We start from the raw sequence: 20,905 nt of genomic DNA, 5'->3' as shown, positions 1-20,905 counted from the left end.
ATTTCATGATACTCTGTACAGCTTTTAGATTGACAAGACTATTTTAGTTTAAATTAAGCAATACATTTGTAAATTCTGAGTACAACAGCTAAATCTTTAAAGGTTGTAATATTTATCTTAATATAATAAATCTTCAGTATTCACATTTTTTATCCTTATTTCATTATTACCCTTGCATTTAAAATGTAATGAATCCATTTTTTATTTAATGTTCTAAACTTTGCTCTATAATCTTTTATTCACAGGAGACTTGTTATACAATGTTTCTGATGGCCTTGGGTGGTGTTACAGTGCATACTGCAATGCATCCTGTAAAGTTGAAACCCAATCCAGCCCATGTCCAACCACGTCAATGTCTAGCACTACTGCACGTTCTTCTACTTTATTACTGAGCTCAACAGCAAAGCCCCCAACTTCAAGCTCTGGAGTCCTGACCACAGTGACAACATTAGCATCTGCAGCTACTCTAGAGTGCTCTGATGTGTATCCACCAAGACAAGTACGGCATTAAAATGTCATCAGCTAATTAATCAATAATTGGTTCCAACACAGATAGATATTTTTGCAACAGTCAGAGTACAGCGTACGACCAAAGATATCCCAATCAACTGAGGGAATATTACAAATAATTTATACGTTAAGATATATACATTTCACAAGTCAATTCTGCAGTATACTTTTCATCATGTTGGATTACGATGACAAATGTTCTGACTTGATCTATGCAAAATAATTGGTATTTCCAGTCCCAGACAACTCTGGAGTTTGCAAGAACAAATCCCTTCAGTGATAAACGATAACTCACCCCTGTATTTGACTTTCGATTTTTTTTTTTTTAATTAGAATGGAGAGTCCTGGAATACTAACAATTGCACCACATCTACTTGCATTGAAGGCAAGGTAACGGTCATAGCTACAGTCTGTCCAAATGCAACCCTACCCATCTGTACCAATTGGAGGAAACCTGTCAAGATCTATGAACAAAATGGATGTTGTTTACACTATGAATGTGAATGTAAGTTTAAAATTGAATCGTTACGTAATAATTTGTCTGCTTTATATCTTTATATCTGGTCCTTTATATCTTTGCATTTAGTGTTCCATTTGAACCAGATGAAATACCTTTGTAGCATTAAATTAGCATTTCATATATTCTTATTAGTTAATAACATTTCACAAAAATACAATCATATTGGCAGCACCTGCTAATGTCATGTTTTTTTTTAATTTTTGAACTTTTCTCTTTCTCTTCCTGAAGGTGTATGTAATGTGTGGAGTGGATCCAACTACATGACATTTGATGGAAAAATGTATAATTTTCAACAGAATTGCTCTTATTACTTGGTTAAGGAGATTATTTCAAAATATAACTTAACGATTACTAGAAGCAATAACTGTGACCCTTCAGACAGCACATTCTGCCCTTTGGCTCTAAGTGTCACATATCAATCAGTAAAGGCAGTTTTGACTCAAGTGAAAACTTCAGGAACACCAACCAATGTGGTAAGCAGCAGTCTAACTGGAACAATTTCAGCTTGTGATATTTTTTGTATAGATAAGATGTAATAAATATTCTGCGTAATATGACGTAATTGACAATTGTTACGACTTCACAACCTTCCTTAACTTGATATTTTTGTTGTTTTTGGGGTCCTATAGGTGTATGTGAATCAGAAACGTGTCTATCCAGCATATAAAAATTCTGTCATGCTACTATATGGCACAGATATGGAGATCACAGCACTGATACAAGATATCAACACAAAAATTGTCTATAGGGGCTCCTCCTTCAGTATTGACCTTCCTTATTCTCTGTTTGGGGGAAACACTGAGGGACAATGTGGTGAGTTATCAGAGAGTTTGCTATCAGTCATGTTTAGTAATGATTATTTGGACATATGAAACAAAAGACAATGGATTGAATGGGAAAATCATCTCACTTGGAAAGTTAGGGGTACATTTATATTTACACTTATTTAGGATGACAGTATCTGAGAATGATCCAAAGGTCAGTGAATGTACCAAGACCCAAATCAGACATGACTTCATTTTGATTCCAACCCAAATCAAGTAGGTAGAAAAGTTTTAAACAGCCTTTGTTTGTTTGTTTTTTGTAAACTAGACAGTTCCTGCCTATTTCCTTTCTGTACATTTTCTGTTTTAGAATGAATATCAACTGGTTAGATGGTCTTTATTTACTAAGAGGTTTAAGAATATTTCACACTTACAATTGTGCAATTTTATTGTAGATATTGAAATGGATTTAATGGACATTTTCCTTCTATAGTGACAAATAAAATGAAACATATTTATTCCATATATTAAGGATGGAATATTTATTTCCTTCCACAGGACGAAAGAAACAAGTTGACATGTTGTCTGAACTTCTTGTGAATTTCCAGAGAATGTCCAGAGAATGACTTCTTTGAGTTTCCTCGCTCTGCCACTAACTGCTTCCTTTGTTGGTAGGTACCTGTGACAACTCGCAGGCCAATGACTGCCGTTCTCCAAATGGCCAGATAGAAAGCTGCTCAGAATCTGCAGGACTCTGGACTCTCCCCGGGACCAGCTGTGTCTCCCCAAGCCTCCCTTCAGTTACTGCAACAACACAACCTCTAACATCTTCATCACAGCACCCAAATCCAACAACACAACCAACTTGCAAACCTGCCACCTGTGAGCTACTTATGAGCAGGTCAGAAAAATGCAAAACATGCTATTTATTTTTCATAAATCTTGTAAAATTCAGCTTGATTTAAAGCGGAACTCACAATATACTCAAGGGGGATCTGTCACAGGAATCAGGTAAAATATGTTAAACCATTTAATTTGACAAAAAAATAAATATCCAACCACCCAATATGAAATTTGTTGACTTTTAGCAACAATGATTTATTACAAAAACCACAAACTAAAAAAATAATAATAGTTATTCTGACAAATAGATCAGTAACCAATAATCCCTGAAAAATAATATTAGGTTAGATTTAAATCACTCAGTTTGTCAGTAAAGAAAACCAAATACTTAAATGTCCCAAAATTCCCATTCCTTTAAAGAGAATAATGTCCACAAAAGAGTTCCATATCCTCAAAAAAACTAAACAAAGTCTTGGAAGAATTTCTCCATTTAATCCAAAGTCCCAATCCAAAATGAAAAAACTCAAAGCGTCCACCCCCAACCCCCCAAAAAAATGAGAAAGAAAGAGTGGTACCACCAAAAATTCCCAAAAATAAAAGTAAAGTCCAGATCTCACCGGGAGATTCTTTCTTTCCTCCCCGGTGGCGTCCTCTTGCACCTAGCGGCGTTTCCTGGGTGCAAGCTCCGATCCAGCTTCTAAAGCGCACAATCTGCGGCGCTGGGGCGAACCTTGATTGCTGTTTTATATCTTTCCTTTGATTTGTTACTTATTTTAAACTTTCAGTCAAATCAAGTCTCCCGCTGCACATATCTGACGTTGAGCGTCTTCCTCTCCGGTTGCACCACTGCGTGCCGACGCACTAATTTCAGCCACACCTAAAACCAGCATGATCCTGCCCAAAATCAGTTTTAAAAGTGGAAATTCTGAGTTATTTTACAATGAAATAACAGCAACTGTTATACAAACCAGATGATACATTTACTGTTTAATGTATTTACTCAAAAAACAGAAACAAACATAGTGGTTATGTTACAATCTGTCTTTATGTTTATTATATTTCAAGTGATATTTGCAAAAACTTGAAATTAATTCCAGTCGTTTTTTCTGCATCTCCTAGCTTCATATGAATGGCACTAAGTCTTAAAATACATGATTCTTTCATGTGTGTTTGAGAAATCCCTTAATTTGACCAAAAGTACAAACATGTCAAATTTCAAAGTCAAATTTATTTATATGTTTGATATGTACAGTGTTTTTATAATAACTGAAGGTAACATAATTACTTGATTGTGGTATAAAATGGAACCTTGTGCCTGGAAAATACACAATGCCACCTCTTTAAGGGTCATGCAACACTTGCTCTAAGACAGGGGTTAAACTGAGCTGTCAGTTTTTTCTTATTCTGTCTTTGCATGTATATTGAATTACAGTTTTTTGAATTTGTGTCTGCAACTTTTTTAGTCATTTTCTGCTGTTCTAATATGCAACTATGGTCTTTGTAGTTTATTCACCCCATGCCACTCATTCATATCCCCTGCACCATTTGTGAGGTCTTGTACCTATGAAATTTGTAATGGTGGTAATGACACGTGCTCCAGCCTGGCAGCGTATGCTACTGAGTGTTCCAATGCAGGAGTCTGTATTGACTGGAGGAGTGACACCAATGGACTGTGTGGTGAGACATTTAGTTATTATCACATATCTCATCTTTTGGAGATTTGGAATATATTAAAGTTAACATGATTATATTTTGTAGACCACAGATGTCCAAACAACAAAGTGTACATGGCTTGTGGCCCCTCAGTAGAGCCAACATGCAATGACAGGTGCAGTAAATATTTTCTCACTCTACTACATTTGTATTATTCGTTGCAGGTTGCTTATTGTTCTTTGTAGATGGAAAATTCAGAGATAAATAAACGTACTTGTTGCACAACAGCTACAAATGTCAGCATGTCCAATATAGGATTTCATTTTGCATCAGAAAGTAGTGCATAACTCTGAAGTGAAAGAAAATGTCCAAGTCTTGCTTTTATTTCTCAATTGAATTTAAGTTTGGACTTTGACTGGAACCATCCCAAAATTTGACCATGCTTTGATCTAATCATTTAGCAATGTCTCTTTTCAATCAATGATGAATTGAACAGAGCTTTATGAGATGCATTGTGTCCAGACTTTTTGTCACATAGACCAAAATCATCGTATTTGCAAGCCAAATAAAAGGAACTAAGCTAAAAAGTCTTTTTTTTTCTTTTTTTGTAGGAAGATGATGTTATTCTCTACAGATCCAAAACTTAAAAAGGATTTTACACATTTGCTATAAAAAAAGAAAGGCATCTAATTTCCAAATTATTTTATCTCAGTTTAATGTATTGATTCTCTGGTATAAAAACGGGACTTGGGTCACTTTCTTTCAAATCACTTGCACCTTTTGGTTTAATAAATTAGATAAAAGCTGATTTGGATGCAGCAAAGTTTGCTTTTTGGTTAAAGTATCTAGATAAATGTAGTTCTACTTAGAAATGTTTGGTTGTAAAAGTACTAACACTCTGTGTTGTACTTAACATTTTCTATTGTAAGAAAATTTTGTCTGTAATTATTTTCCTACAAAATGTGAAAAAGTTCAAAGGGTGTGAAGGGTGAAGATTAAAAATGTAATCAGACCTCAGCAGTAACCCACCTTTCCATTAATCCCATCAGATACAACAGGAAGTTTCAGGCAGATGTGACATCATCTGCCAACTATACCCAGGAAGGCTGCTTCTGTCCTCAGGGCACCACGTTGTTCAACACAGTATATGACACATGTGTTGCTTCCTGCGGTAAGATGATTGAGAAAAAAAAACTTTTAGTGAGTCTTCAGAGAATTTTAGGTTCAGACTGACTGAACAGTCTTAGTGTTTTGATGGGAGATCCATTTTTATCATCTGTTTCTCATAAAGTTCAGGAAATTACACATAAATTAACACAGCTTTTAAAACACTTGTTTATACAACTTACTTTATGATGTTGTAAAGGACTTTGTTTTTATGCTTTTTTATGCACAAGGTTTTTATGAAGCACTTTGAACTCCCTTGCTGCTGAAATGTGCTCTATAAAGAAACTTGATTGATTGATAGACAGACAGACAGACAGACAGACAGACAGACAGACAGACAGACAGACAGACAGATAGACAGATAGATAGATAGACAGATAGATAGATAGATAGATAGATAGATAGATAGATAGATAGATAGATAGATAGATAGATAGATAGATAGATAGATAGATAGATAGATAGATAGATAGATAGATAGATGATAGATAGATAGATAGATAGATAGATAGATAGATAGATAGATAGATAGATAGATAGATAGATAGATAGATAGTGTTGAGAATGAAAATCTCAATTGATGAATCATAATTTGTATTGACACACGGAGCATAAAATCAGCCAAGAAAAGCATTCAGACTTTACTTATTTTATTAACTTTCAGCGCTGAAAGGAGACACTTTACCATTACATCCGAGAAGAGTTTCTAAAAAGTCTGTGCAGCGTCTGAGGAGAAGGACGAGGCTAGCTGATTATATGAACTGAAGACACTCCCTGAAATCACACCATGTCTCTGTGGCCTGATAAGTTTCTGTTTCTCGTGAGAAATGGACCTTAGTGTCTAACAGAATCAAAAATGTAACTCTTTACTATGGGCCCTTTGTCTAACAGCATGTGACTCTTTCTCGGCCTTGGTAAAGCATCTCAACAATAGATGATAGATAGATAGATAGATAGATAGATAGATAGATAGATAGATAGATAGATAGATAGATAGATAGATAGATAGATAGATAGATAGATAGATAGATAGATAGATAGATAGATAGATAGATAGATAGATAGATAGATAGATAGATAGATAGATAGATAGATAGATAGATTCCCTACCAGTTGAAATGCTGGTAATAGCTGTAGAAAATAGAGCTGAGAACACATTTTGTTGAAGTTACTGACATATTTCAGAGTTTTGAAGAAATGAGCCAGTCAATGGAGCTCAGTCACATATACTCCCCAGTTATTTTACTGGATTCCTCAGACCTGGACCCTGCCCTCACACCAAATAAAGCAGCAAATTATTTGTTAATCATAAATACTCTCTGTTCCCCTTTCTGTGGTTTGATTACAGACTGTGTTGGACCAGATGGAAGACCCAAACAGGTGAAAACTGCGCCCAACACACATCTACATGTACTCCATTAAATCATAACCAGTAGGTCTAAACTAGCTCATCTGTACCCACCAGCCAGGGGAAACATGGACCAGTGAATGCAGCAACTGTGAGTGTGACCAGGACTCCATGAGTGTTCGCTGTGAGCCGGTGATCTGTCCTGAGGTCCAGAAGCCCAACTGCAGTGAGCCCGGCCAGCAGCTGACCAACACAACCCAAGGCTGTTGCACCACGCAGACCTGTGGTCAGTTATGTTACATGATATCATGTAAACACATCGCTGCTAACTGAACCTGGTAACCGATAAATAAGGCTGTAAGCTTAAGCTTCCATTAATAAAAATTATTGTCTATAATAGAATCAATGATCACCTAAAACAGAGTTAATACTTAGTTAACTCCAAAATTATTCAAGATTTAGGTTCAATTTAATCATTTTGTTTTTACTGATAAGTTTTTTTTTCTGACTGGATGTGATATTACTATTTTTGCAACAGCACAGCCAGAGTCCAGACGTAAACAGGGAGTCTGTGAAGAGATGAGGATGATATGAAGACCTGACTCATGTCTGTGTCCTGTTATCAGGAGTTTAAAATGCTAAATAACCTAATCTCTTTTCACTGTGTAGCCGTTGTGACCTCAATGATAAACTCTGATAATGATCCTGATGTTCTTTATGTTTTTGAGTTTGGTGCTGCTGTGAGCAGCTGATTGGTTGATGTTCTGAGCTCAGACTTCCTGGACAAGGTCCAGCAATAAGAGCAAACAATACAAATCAAAACTTCAGAACTTCTGCTTTGATTCTTGTTATTTGTGATGACAAAGTTTAATGCAGTTTTATAGCAACATGTGTTGCCATTGCTTCCAACAGAATGCAACCTGAACCTGTGTGCTGGTCCTGTGGCCTGCCCTCTGGGCTTCCAGCTTCATGTGTCCAACAGGAACTGCTGCCCGTCCTACGAGTGTGGTGAGTGGCTCCAGTCTGGACCAATTACTGCATCGGTTCTGGATGCCAGGAGAGGATTTACCTCCTGAGTTAAAACACAACAAAAAAGTCCAACATAATGAAAGATTTGACGAAGTAGGCAGCCCCGTTCTCCCTACAGTCTAACTACCTCCTGCTTTTCTTAACTTCCCTTATTAATAACAGTGAAATGTGCAGTGTATCTTCTATGTATTCAATGTTTGATTTAAATCAGTTTACAACCTGCTAACGATCTGATTCTTCACATGTTAAACCACAGAACTGATGCAACTAATTCATATTGAGGAAAGTAATTAAACAGCTATGGTTTTTCATAAACTGTAGATTAAATAAGTATAAGAAGAACTTTGTTTAACATCAATGAGTGAATTCATATAGTCGTTTTAAGTACAGATTTCTGTTCACTTGAAATAGAGCTGGATCATTTATTTTACATAATAACCATATTAAAACCCAACTTGTCTCCTTTCTGTCTCTGTAGTTCCTAAAGGTGTGTGTGTCTATGACATGACTGAGTTCAAGGTGAGGAAACTAAGCTTATTGAATGATTATGCCAGACTGTTTAGTTTGCTATCAAAGGATTTATTTTCCCTATTAAAACCTGACATGTTCTGTTCTGTTCATAACCATAATAGGTATTTTCTTTTATTTCATCTTTACCACAAAAGAATGATGTACAGTGTCTCAGTCATGTCCACATCCACTCCTGCTGGCCTGTTTGGTTAGTTCATTTAGGATCCACATTGAGCCATTGCTGCTACTCTTCTTACAGTGGTTCCATCACTTCATTACATCACTAAAACAATTATTAGGAATTGAATAAACACAAGATTAAAAGACACAGAAGACAAAAAAGCTGCCTCACTTCTCAGCCTGTGACATGGTCACAACTAAAACGTTGTAATCTGAACTTTCGATTGAGATGATTTGGATCCTAAGGTTGTTTAAGTCAACAATTCTTGAAAATAGATTTTTTTCCACTTAAAACCAGAAAAATGTCTTGTTATTAGTGAAAAAAATCAGCCAGTGAAACTATTTTATCTATATTCAAACATTATTGATGTTTATTTATCTTGGTAAAAAGTTACTTCTTAGTTATTTGTGTCTTATTTCATGTATTTTACTTATTTGCACTAGAAACTAGAAGAAAACACTTTGTAAATTTTGTGTTTTTGCTGTAGCATCCAATATCTTTTTACATTTTTTGGACTTTACCTGTCAGACTATTCTAGCTCAGTCACTGTAAAAAGAAGCAAATCTCTGGAAGAGCTTCTTTAGAGTTTAACGCCTGAGGAAAGTAACTAAAACTGTGTGGCTTTACAGCCTGGTGCCAAGATACCAACACTGCAGACAGTAACAGAAGCTCCACTGGAGGCGTCAGGAGATGCAGCGCCACCAGGGACAGGAGGAGATGGACAGGAGGAGTCTTTCATTCCTGCAGCCTGCCAAGAGTGTTACTGCGGCCTCAACACACACCCCACCACCAAACTCAATGTCATCACATGCAGACCTGTTGTCTGCCACAAAAACTGCTCTGAAGTAAGAGAATTCACAGAACATCACTCAGGATGCTGTTGCACACATAATGAAAGTGGATCTGGTACCAATCAAACTCCTACAGGTTACCATGGATATATTCATTCTGTCTGTCTGTCTGCAGGGGTTTGAGTATCAGCCTGCAGCAGGTCAGTGCTGTGGTTCATGTGTACAGAAAAGCTGCATTCTCACCACTTCTGGGAACAACACAGTCCACATCATTGAGGTCAGTCAACATACTGTGTTTATGTGTTGTGAAAATAAGAGTTGACATATTAATCACAGCAGTATGAAGCTATGTAGCCTTTAGCAGTACAGAGCAGATCTTTCATTCCTGACTTTACTATACATGCTGTGTGTGTTTTAAACACGTTCAGGCCTGCTGCTTTTAGCTGACTGCTCTTCATTTCTGCTCAGGTCAACAACACGTTTGTCCTACCTGGTGATAAGTGTGTGCAATACACATGTGAGGAGATCAACGGACAGAGTGTGATGAAGGAAACAAGGACCAGTTGTCCTCCTTTCAACCCCCTGAACTGTGAACCTGTGAGTTCCTCAAATGTAGACAAAAATGTGGACATCAATCTTCCTAAACTCTCATGTTTGATCACATTTGAAACTATGGTAAGATGGTGGCAAAGGAAGAAAAAGACAAAAATCTTGTTCAACAAAAGAAAACTTGGACTGATGGATTCCTTGCTGTAGACACAAAAAGACATACACAACATCTCACACTGTTTGGGACACTGAGTGTGTATGCTCATGCAGTATTTATTTACATGACTTTCAGTTAGCAGTTGGCATTGCCACTAAAGTTTGTGTGAGAGAATCATCACTTTTCCTTCTATTCTAGAACCTCAAACAACTTAATATTAGGTGATTCTTCAATGTTTCTTGTCAGTCATCTCAGAAAATGAAACAGTCATTTTACAGAAATTTATTATAGAGTAAAGAATTTCAAGCTTTTACTTTTTGCATTTTTAGTGGATGACAGGTAAAACAAAAATCTGTTTCATAAAATCAAAATATCACATTACATCAAACAAAGCAGATGTTTTAAGCACAAATGCCAAGTCTGTACATTTCTATGCACTCAATACTTGATTGTTCCTCTGGCATGAATTACTGCTTCAATGCAGCGTGACATGGAGGCTGTTGGAGCCTATTAAGAATTAGATAAATTTATTCATTGCTAAATTAATTTCCACAGATTTAATGACAAATTAATGGTAGCTCAATTTTGTATATTTAATTATGTATGTATTTAATTGTTCTTTTTAGACCCTCCTCCTTGTCAGTCAGGCTCGGGCAGTGATTAACAGGCAGAAACAGCTGTTGGGGCTGAGCTGATTGTTTGGTGAAGGAGTGAGGAATGAAATGATTTTTGTACCGCAAATTAAGTTTTTTGTTGAAGTCAACTCGGAGATTACTTTTTGTTATGTTTGTAAGTAAAAGAAACCTTTTGGAAACAGGAAAGAGTCTCCGCGAGTGCTTTATTTGTTTTGAGCGAGTCGAAACCCTCCTCCTGGACTGCTCTGGCATTTTTGTGTTTTTTGGATATTTTGAAATGCGAGAGTGGACGTAACAGAGGCCATCAGCCTGTGTAGGTAATGTAGGCTCAGCATGTTCTAGCAAACTGAGGAAGATGATAAACCAGCAACACCTTTCATAACTGACCCAAACTGACCGGCTCATTGGAGGAGTTAAACTTCCAGAACTTTCCAATCACTTTATGGTAATACTGCAGATCACGCACTACAATCCCAAGGTCAGATATTTTAACATTAACCAACTCAGTGTGCTGCAGAATAGTGAAGTGGAAGTGAAAGGATTTTAATGTGTAAAATAAAAAAAAGTCTTGCATGCATTCATGTTCAGCTTCTTTTACTCTTGAGCCCTTAAAACCTGAATCATGGATCACCACAAAGCACAGTGATTGCTGTATTATGCAGTAGTGTTAATGCTTTTTCAAGAGACTGTGAATTTGCTAAACTCAACCAGATGGACATTAACTTCCCACCGCTTCCATAAAGCTCTGCTGCTCTCTGCTAACCCGCCTTGTTGTCCTGCAGGGAACTGAGACGACCGATGCCTCTGGCTGCTGCACAACCTGTAAGTTTCCACATCCTGCATGGAGGCATGAGCTGCAGCACAGAACACACAACATACAACACACAACACATAGCACAGGAACACACAGCACACAACACATGGTGTATGACGAGCTGTGGTGTGTTCCAGGTCGGCTCCAGAGTGTCTGCCAGGTGGAGAGTCAGCAGATCATAGTTGAGGTGAACCACTGTGTCAGTGCTGCGCCAGTCAATGTTACATCATGTGTGGGACACTGCAGGAGCTCATCTATGTAAGAATGTTTGGCAATATTTCTGGAGTTCCTAATCTTACACTGATGCATAGAAGATGTTAGGCATGAAAACAGAGAAATGTTTTGTAAATACCTTAACGTAAAATAAGGATAACTGCAGTTAGTTTGTGACTCCAATCTATGAATGGAAGGATTTTACATTGTATCTTGCAGAACCTGGATAACCAGACTTAACTGTTGAGTTTGCATTTTATTTGCATGTCTAAATGTATTTGTCATTTGTCAGCAAACTGAAATACTCTATACCCCTATCATGTCAAAATTTGTGAAAAATCTTTTTACTAAACATCTATTCACATTCAAATGCTAAATTTAGTCTAAAGAATAAGTTTGGGGGAAGAGGAGCCATTTTAAATGGAGAACAGGTAGAAACCATGCAGTTAGAGGCTGACGCTGTCATTGTCTGTGTGGATTTCTGCAGGTACTCAGCTGCAGCAAACTCCATGATGCATCAATGTGAGTGTTGCCATGAAGCCACAACCAGCATGAAGCAGGTGGAGCTGACCTGTGCTGACGGCTCCACGCTGCAGCACAGCTACAGCCAGGTGGAAAGCTGCCGCTGCAGGATGGAGACATGCTCAGCGGGCGCCACAACCAGAGCCCAGCACCGCAGGAGGCGCTGATCTGCTCCTCATTCATACCAGGGAACAACTTTTTCACACTTTATAGCACAATATGCTCTTCTTCAGAGTCTGTTAGAATTAAACTATGTCTGTATTTCTCACTGATAAGAAATAAAATATGTCTGCAAAATGATGTTTTGTATGCAGAACCTTTGTGACACATGGGGAACATTACTGAATGAAAACACAGTGAAGATTGGAGGAGCTCAGGCCCCTCTGGAGGGGAGGGGCATCGCTACAGGCTGATGTAGCTAAACAATCTAAATAAAATGTGTGAACCAGAAATTCAGCACACTGATTTATAGCTAAAATGAAACAAAGAAATTTTTAAAATAGTTTTATTGAAGTGAGAAGCTGTTGTTGTATGCAGATGACTGTTCACATAATCACAGTGGTTGTAAATACATATAATTAGATGGTGTCTTTATTTGCATCAGCAGCATGTTGCATCAGCTGTCCTTTCTTACATAAACAAAGACAGATTACGTTTACACAAATCATATGGAATCATATGAAGCATTCAAACATTTTACATCACTTTTAAGACAGACACAGACCAGTAGATAGATATATTTAACATAATAAAAATATATAACTTCATTTAAAGTGTAGCTTCCTTTTTCTAATATACTAAGATACTCAGAAATCAGATACAACTACATTCATTCGCTCTCGGTTTTCCACAAGGAAAATCAAGAGTGGCAGAGATACCAGCGGCTTAGAGCCCGGTGCAGCTTGTACTTATAGTGAGGTTCACTATAGTCCGGAAAATATGATAGTAACCATGTTATATATCTAGTCAGTTTAGTTTCAAAACTGACAATCCAGTTTTGAAACTAAACTAGCTATGAGAGTTGCTTATACTTTGACTAGTTTCCCAATACTCAGATCAGTAAACTCAGTGGCTTCTTTCAAAGGCCAGCTAAAAATTTAGATCTGCTTTTACTTAAATTTGTTTTGTGTATTTATTTTGTTGAAGCTCTTTGTGGTTTTTATCTTGAAAGGTGCTATAAAAGTAAAAAGTTTACTTTGATCCAGCAACTAAAATTGATCTCTACTTGTACAAAGATGTTCTGTTGCCTGCAAAATCTCATCTCAAAAAGTCAGAACTACACCTTTAAAATCCTGGAGATTGTTTAACAGGTGCTGCTACATGGGTACTGGTATCCATGTATCCTTGTGTCCGTGGTGTGTGTTGTTGTGTGTCAGTCTTGTCAGACTGTGTTCAGTTCTATATGAAACTGATGAAGATAAAACTAATGATTGCTTCAACTTGAAATGAACAAAGAAAAACTTCAAAGTATTTTGGCCTCAGAAGCTTTATTGGCAAGCTAATCATGGAACAAAGCAACATAGTCACGCCGCACTTCAGACACCAAGGTTCATTAACAAGCCACTGCACAGACACCTTTAGATTTTATATCAAAATAACTTTAAAATACTTTTCTTAGTGTTTTTTAAAGTTACATCTAAGACAGTTGTGTAATATTTCATAATTTCCTTATGATGGATAATTTACCCCAAATTTTGTATTGTATAGATTTCTATATAATTTATAGATTTTTCATATAGCTAACATTTTATGGCTAAATGTGAAGGAGGAGCTGTACAACACAGAGACACAAACACTATTCAGCTAAAAATGCCAAAACAACCGGCAGATTGACTTGATCAGTGCAAATCGAACCCTGAAGTCGGCAAACCTTCAACAACTCAAACCAAACATCTACACACTCCACTGCCGAGTCCAACCTGTACACACCTGGCTGCTCCTATCAATGCAGCAACTCAGAGTGTGTATCTACACACACTCTTCTAGGCTAACTGAACTGAGAGGAAACGGACCTCTGACCAGCAGCCGGTGGATCAATCTCAGGGTTAAAGTTCTTTGGGAGAACTGAGTGTACATGTGGAAAGCTGCAGTAGTCTCTCTGTGGGCGATAGCTGACTGGTCATGGCCTCCCTGCTGCATCATGCATGTATCTGTTGGAATGTCTGCTGCCCGCTGCGCCCTGCTGCAGCTGCAGCTACAGCTCCTCGGTCATCTGCAGGAGGGAGTTGATGGCGGCGTCCTTGTTGCCCTGCTGCGCCTCCAGCACCGTGCGGACCACCTCCTTGTCCAGGTTGGGAAACATGTCCTGAAGAGCCTGCAGATCCTCCTCGCTGCACACCGGGCCCTGGCCCCCCATAGCCGGCATGCTGCTTGGTACGGCCATGGGCACCACACCCTGATTATAGACTCCTGGCACCCCTTAGAATACCAGACAGACAGTGAGACAGCAGTCATTGTGTGTGTGTGTGTGTGTGTGTGTGTGTGCGTGTGTGTGTGTGCGTTTGCGCGCGCGTGCGTGCGTGTGTGTTTTACCTGCAATAGGCACATAGCCTACTCCTTCCTGATAGACAGAAGGCATTAGAACGACAGGCTGGGTCATCATTGCTGCTGGTAGGGACTGGAATAAAGAGACGATTACCATTAGAACAGATGGTTGCTATGGATACTTGTGATACTCATTGTAATGAACTTGTTCAGCTTTCTCACTCAATCTAAGCTTCATTATGTGGAAATAATGCAAGGCTGGTCTTTAGGCAGCAGCTTCTATTGGGTTTATGTCTATGCACCATCAGGGGAAGGAGTTATGACTTTATCACAGCAGCAAAACACAAACATCTGGAGTATCTAGAGTGACGTGTCACCGTTGGGTCTTTCCTCGACGAGTTAAGTGTGGGATTAGAAAATATCTATCACTATAGAAATGTGATGATCAATATCAATAAAAATATGTCCAATAGAATGTTCAATAATTTTACTGAACTCTGATCCAGAATCACACGGCATTCTGGGAGATACACGTAAAGGAAAGGGTCACTCTTTTTTTTTACCTAGCAACAACCTGAATCTGCTGTGCAGCAGATTCACCACTGTGATCCCCTGAAGCCCCTGAAGCCCCCAGTAACAGTGTTACTGGCATTAAACAACACTTAATACAGTGGGGGGTGGGGGGCAGAGTAAAGCCTGGTGATCTACCAGGCTTATAACACACTGAGGGAAACCCGGGAACCTGCAGTTACCTCAACTAAAACTTTTATTTAAGTCCCACCACTAATACTGACAACACTGTTGACTCAGTTTACCTGAGATCTTACAGAAACATTCATAGACTAGAAATATGATTTGGCCAAAGATCTGAGCTGAAACATTCTGACTGTAACCATGGGAGCAGCAACTGCAACAACAGCAATTCATAAAACTGTCTAAAATCGAAACACTTTACCATGAAATATCAATGATGTCACAAAGTTTCCTGGAGTTCTAGTTAGTTAACCTATAGTATTGTTAGAGTAAATCTGTAGAACAGCAGGTATGTGTTTTATTCATCATTCAGTCAGATTTATAACAGACATGGAAATCATTCAGAATATCAACCAAGGCTTCAGACTTCTGACTATTACAGTTTCCTAAAATCCGATCCCAAGTTAGTAGAAACAACAGTTAGTGCGTTACCTAAACATGCCTCCATCTCTAATACACACACACACACACACACACACACACACACACACACACACACACACACACACACACACACACACACACACACACACACACACACACACACACACACACACACACACACACACACACACACACACACACACACACACACACACCTGTCACTACTGCTGATCTAGTTTAGATTTCATTTTAATTTCTGGAGAAGTTGGAAATAAAACTGTTGGCGTGGTTCACCTGTAACACTAACATCTTTATTTCATCATGTTGGATTACAAAATGTGTGTCAGTTGTTAGACTGTGTGTGCATGCGATTGCACTCACAGCAAATGACATGACCAGGTTAATCATGCCCTCCTTGTCGTCTCCCTGCCTCCCACTGAGGCTGAACCACTCGTCCACCACGTTCCCGTCCCTCAGGCCCTCAGGAATGGTGACATGTGTCCAGGCGATCCTGTCATCCATGGAGAACGCTCTCTGCACACATACACACACACACAAAGAAACAAATATAAACTCAGACCAGTTCAGCCAATTTAGGATCTTTTCACTAGAACACACAGCTCCCATTTCAAATATTTATTCATATTTTCGAAGACAGATATTAAATAAATTCTGAAAACATAAACTTGAACTGTTTTATTTATTTAAACTGAATTTATTTGTTCAGTGTCCACGTACAAGTTCCAGTTTCATCTCTGTACTTTAAGGTTTAGTTTATTGTTGGTTATTTTTCATCCATCCTTGGTTAATATTTGGATTGTATCGATGATTAACAATATACCACAGACCTAGACTGTCTAGACTCCAGATCAATAAATTAGAGATCTAATTTATTGTGCAGTGATCCACTTTTTTCAGTTTTGATACCTGAGGTGTAGTATCAGACGATACAGAAAATCAGCTGAATTGAGTTCAAACATTTTTTTATCTACTGATGTGCTGCACCAGTACAGCACACTTAAATACACCAATAGATTCACAGGATTGGTCAAACATGTAAAAACAAGATAACTTTAATTTGTTCAGTCAGTGAAATAAGCAATATAACAGCAAATATAAAATGAATAATAAGGAAACTAAAATTAATAAAAACATTTTGTTGACTGTCTTGGTCAAACAATAAACATAAACTGCAACAAACCTTTTTTTAAATTGTTCAGAGAGGGCAATTAGGCATTCTAAATATAATATCAAATAAAGCATGATGTCACCAATACCTGATCCAGAATTGTTTTTCAATTTTGGGACAGATTCAGATATTAATATCGGATTAGTGCATCGCTACAATAAAATCAACACAAAATATTTTCTTCAGGTAGATATTTTAAAAAATCAAGTAGTATTCATATAATCCAGGACTCCACAAAGCAGGAGTGCTCCTCTCTCCTCTTGCTAGCTCCACATTTGTGAAAAAAGATTACATTTATAGGACTTTAGTTCGTCTTACAGGTGTGGATGCTCAGCTGTGGCCCCTGCTGGACAAAGCTCCTCACCTCATCAAAGATCTCCAGGTAGAAGGAGTCTACCCCTGGTGGTACCGTACACTGGATCACTTTGTTCCAACGTGGGTTCTTTGCTCCATTATGAGCAGTCGGGGTCTCGTAGACCGCATAGCCCAGTCTGATCCTGCAGTACGGATCCATCCGGGTCATCCCGTAGTTTTTAGCTAGCTTTGCCTGCACAGGTAAACACATAGCAGCGATAGTAAGGAAGTAAATACAAGCTGGCTCCAATAATTTCAAACTGTATAATGGAGTAAGTGTGTCCAATGGATGGGAGAAAAAGGGTTCAAATCTATGATAAGGACATAACGCAAAACACTTTCATACATATGTTCAGCCTAATAAATGCAATTTACATGAAGAATAACAAATTGCAGAGTCATTAACATACCCAGCTAAATACATTAAGTTGCCGCTTGAACAGTCCATCTTACCTGGACTACAGTGATGCTAAGTCGGCCCACGGTGTTCACCGAGCCTCCGTACTGCAGCTGGCGGGCCGTGTGGGCGTCCAGCTGGACCTGCTGCTGCTGCTGCTGGGTGGGAGCGATCCGCAGGAAGTCCTGCGGCAGCTCCCCAATGTACACCTGGAAACACGACACACTGCTGAGGACGAGGCAAGGCCGCCACCAAACATGACTAACAAGAAGGTCTGGCACCAGAACTAATTCTGCTGGTTGATAAATTGTCCCAAAAATTATTGCAATTTATGCCCCAGTCGATTTATTGGATTCAATTTCCTTCATTTTGGGAGATTGGTGATCAGCTGATACTTACATGTGAAGCCAATCTTATCTCCAATCTTATTTACAGCAGCAAAAGTCTAAGAATCAACCACTGTCCTCTGCTCTCCCTTGAGAGCAGAGGACACTGGTCCTCTGCTTTCATTACTGACATCACAAGGTCATGTCCGTCACCCCACTGTTGCAAAGTCAGCAACTTTCTTGCTGTATTTAAAAACATTTCAATAAAAAAATTTATATAATTGGCTAAAATCAAAATCACCAGGTTAGGCTTTATAAAGATCTGTAATCGGCAATCGCCCATAAAAGCAGTGCATGCCTAGTGCAATAAATAACATTTATATAATTTTAATATAATATAATGGTAATGACATTACAAATACACCCTCTGGTGTTAGTTGTTGGCCAGTACAACAGTCCCTTAGTCACTTCACATTGTTAGGAAAGTTTTCCTAGCCTGCTGCAATTACTCTGTTGCGTTAAGCTGCTTGTCAACAACAATTTTACAGCCTATTACATAGGGATGCTCAGATATAAAAATTCAATCAATATTGATAGCCAATATTAATACTGCTGTTATGCACGTTCTCTATTTTCAATTAAATCTTAGAATTTAGATTATTTAGTTAATTTTTATTTGCTTATTTTCTAGTTGATTTATAATTAGAATTTTTGTTTAATTTTTTATTTAGAATAAGTTCTTTGGTTAGGAATTCACTTAATTAATTAATTTCAGTTGGGATGTGGGTGTTTCACTGTATAAACAGGTAGGCTTTAGGTAACTTATTATGCACATGGGTGGCCATAAGTTTTTGTTTTTTTTAACCAGTCTATGGAATCAGTCTACCAGTCTCAGTCATCAGTTGTCAGTCTGTCAGTCAGTCAGAGAACAGGTGCAGGAATCAGAGCAGGAGAGTAGCAGAATCCTGCGAAGCCTGTAACTTTTTGTCTGAACAGTGAAATAAAACAAACAAAGAACTACATTTTGACTTTTTGGACTGTGTAAGCCAGAATCCACAATGACTAACCACGATGATAGGTGACTATTTGAGTTGGATTTACCTTTTCTTTTGATCACCTTTAATTCTTGAGTTTTTTTATTTTTGAGTTTGAGTTTTCAACAAATAGTCACTACATGGGTGATAATGGACATTTACCAATATCATACTGATTATATTCCTTACACTTATGACGCTGTAAAAGAGATCACACCGACTTCATTCTCTGCTTCAGTTGAATACTCCATAAACTTGCACTGCATCACACTTCCATGTTTTCCAAACAAGATTCTAAATTAAATTTGCAGCATGTCTGCTGGTAAATGGAAATTTAAATGATGCATCATGTTGGGTTGAACTTGCAGGGAGGGGGCGCTGAATGTTGTTTGCCCAGCCCAGGGCACCGCACAGGCTAGGACCGCCCATGCCTGAGTCATCTGGAAGATACGTCAACAGCTCTTTAATGTATTTTATCCTGATTTTAACTTATGTTTAGCACATACACTAGTCTGAATCTGTTGTCAGCGAGGAAACGCAGTCATTAAAGAATCTGAGCGCGGCTCAGCCTGAAGAACTCCTCAATCATTGAGGTTAAAAACAAAAAGCAGACATGATACGATCTGATGAATCCCTAAATGTGGTAGAAGAAAATCATTTGTCGGTGTGTCTGTGTGTCATGATGTGACCGCAGCAGCTCAGATCTGAGAGGGAACTGAATAGAGAAATGAGAAGCTGTCCAAGATGCGGAAAACATTCAACAAGAAGATGAAGCTAGCCCCGACAGGACAGAGGCTAGCTGACCAACAGATAACTAGAGGGTAATTAGACGATAAATCCGAGTATACGAGTCTGTCAGAGGCTGAGGCTGAGCTGGGAGCCCGGCTGGCTGGCTGTCTGTCAGTGAGAGACAGAAATCAGGACACAAGTTGCGCCAAGCTGTCAGTCAGTCCTGGAGTTAACGCAGTCCGTTACCTGTCCCCGCTGGGTGCTGATGGTAGTCGCCATGTCGTTCCTTCAAGAACTGGGCTCAGACACTGTCGAGTCGTGACGCTTCTTGAAACAATTAAAAAAGTCCTTAGTGACTCATTAAAAACAACCGAGCTTCTGTTTTTGGGCTGAAACTGACTCCGGAAATGTCTTGCTATTGAAGATAATGGTGCAGTGCTGCCCCCAGTGTACGGCGGTCTGCTTCCTGCTTGTTCTCGCTTTGTAGCGCAGTACCGCCGCTAACCAGGAGAGGGGGCCAGAATCAACCATTTTCCCCAGTCAAAAATGCAAAACAAAACAAACAAATTTACTAAGTTTGTCTCCTGTATCTCTACAAAATACTTACCTCCTCCTTTTCAATGCAATTTGTAAGATGCTACTTTTATTTACTTTTAAAAACTGATAGAAAACATTTCTTATTAAACATCCTCTTTCTATGGTGTATTCCGTATATTCCTAACAATTTAGAATAACTTGCGTAAGTTTTTAATAAATCTTGTTTGGTTACCAAGCAATCACACCATATCTACCACTTTCAGAGCCTGCATTGCCAGAGCATCTACTGCTTCATGCCTGTATTCCCATCTGAGAAGGGATCCACATAAATCTCACAATTGGATGTTTCATTCCATTAAGTTTTTATGTTCAGAATTCCAGCAAACCTCTGGGGGAAGGTTGTGGAAAGAAACCCAGAACCTTTGGGTAATACAGTTCAAAAGCAATGACTGAGGAAATGTATGTTTGATTTTGAGGACATTAATAAATAAGTTGTCATTTAGCAAATAAAA

General features: G+C 38.4%; 2 protein-coding genes across 2 annotated transcripts in view; one reads left to right on the top strand and one right to left on the bottom strand.

Annotated features, from left to right (window-relative positions):
• Positions 1–12,506, top strand: part of LOC106930655 (uncharacterized) — a 46,998-nt gene extending 34,492 nt beyond the window's left edge. Inside the window, exons 31-48 of the mRNA XM_088004081.1 lie at positions 246–499; positions 844–1,015; positions 1,259–1,503; positions 1,660–1,843; positions 2,470–2,695; positions 4,142–4,314; positions 4,396–4,465; positions 5,340–5,461; positions 6,806–6,837; positions 6,923–7,091; positions 7,718–7,813; positions 8,313–8,353; positions 9,155–9,370; positions 9,492–9,593; positions 9,785–9,913; positions 11,440–11,479; positions 11,609–11,729; positions 12,172–12,506. Of these exons, the coding sequence (XP_087860207.1) occupies positions 246–499; positions 844–1,015; positions 1,259–1,503; positions 1,660–1,843; positions 2,470–2,695; positions 4,142–4,314; positions 4,396–4,465; positions 5,340–5,461; positions 6,806–6,837; positions 6,923–7,091; positions 7,718–7,813; positions 8,313–8,353; positions 9,155–9,370; positions 9,492–9,593; positions 9,785–9,913; positions 11,440–11,479; positions 11,609–11,729; positions 12,172–12,373 (2,594 nt within the window). The 3' untranslated portion in view covers positions 12,374–12,506. The remainder of the gene's footprint in view (positions 1–245; positions 500–843; positions 1,016–1,258; positions 1,504–1,659; positions 1,844–2,469; positions 2,696–4,141; positions 4,315–4,395; positions 4,466–5,339; positions 5,462–6,805; positions 6,838–6,922; positions 7,092–7,717; positions 7,814–8,312; positions 8,354–9,154; positions 9,371–9,491; positions 9,594–9,784; positions 9,914–11,439; positions 11,480–11,608; positions 11,730–12,171) is intronic.
• Positions 12,507–13,676: 1,170 nt separating this feature from the next.
• On the bottom strand, positions 13,677–20,313 carry LOC148160136 (toll-interacting protein). Its single transcript, XM_088004080.1, has 6 exons — positions 20,103–20,313; positions 17,824–17,976; positions 17,381–17,563; positions 16,209–16,361; positions 14,739–14,823; positions 13,677–14,624 (listed from the first exon to the last, which is right to left on the bottom strand). Exons 1-6 carry the CDS (start codon positions 20,133–20,135, stop codon positions 14,401–14,403), a joined length of 831 nt encoding a protein of 276 aa, XP_087860206.1. The 5' UTR covers positions 20,136–20,313; the 3' UTR covers positions 13,677–14,400.
• Positions 20,314–20,905: the final 592 nt, after the last annotated feature.

This window comes from Poecilia mexicana, unplaced genomic scaffold, assembly GCF_051168715.1.
Source record: "Poecilia mexicana isolate PSO_F unplaced genomic scaffold, ASM5116871v1 scaffold_3, whole genome shotgun sequence".
NCBI lineage: Eukaryota > Metazoa > Chordata > Actinopteri > Cyprinodontiformes > Poeciliidae > Poecilia > Poecilia mexicana.
The sequence above is the reverse complement of the archived record's forward strand: the minus strand, read 5'-3'. Positions and strand labels throughout refer to the sequence as shown.

Coding starts and splice junctions, on each gene's coding strand:
- LOC148160136 (XM_088004080.1), bottom strand. CDS start 20,135: ATGGCGACTACCATCAGCACCCAGCGGGGACAG. Junction 17,564..17,823: donor TTAGCATCACTGTAGTCCAG/GTAAGATGGACT, acceptor TTACCTGTGCAG/GCAAAGCTAGCTAAAAACTA. Junction 16,362..17,380: donor ACCTGGAGATCTTTGATGAG/GTGAGGAGCTTT, acceptor GTATGTGTGCAG/AGAGCGTTCTCCATGGATGA.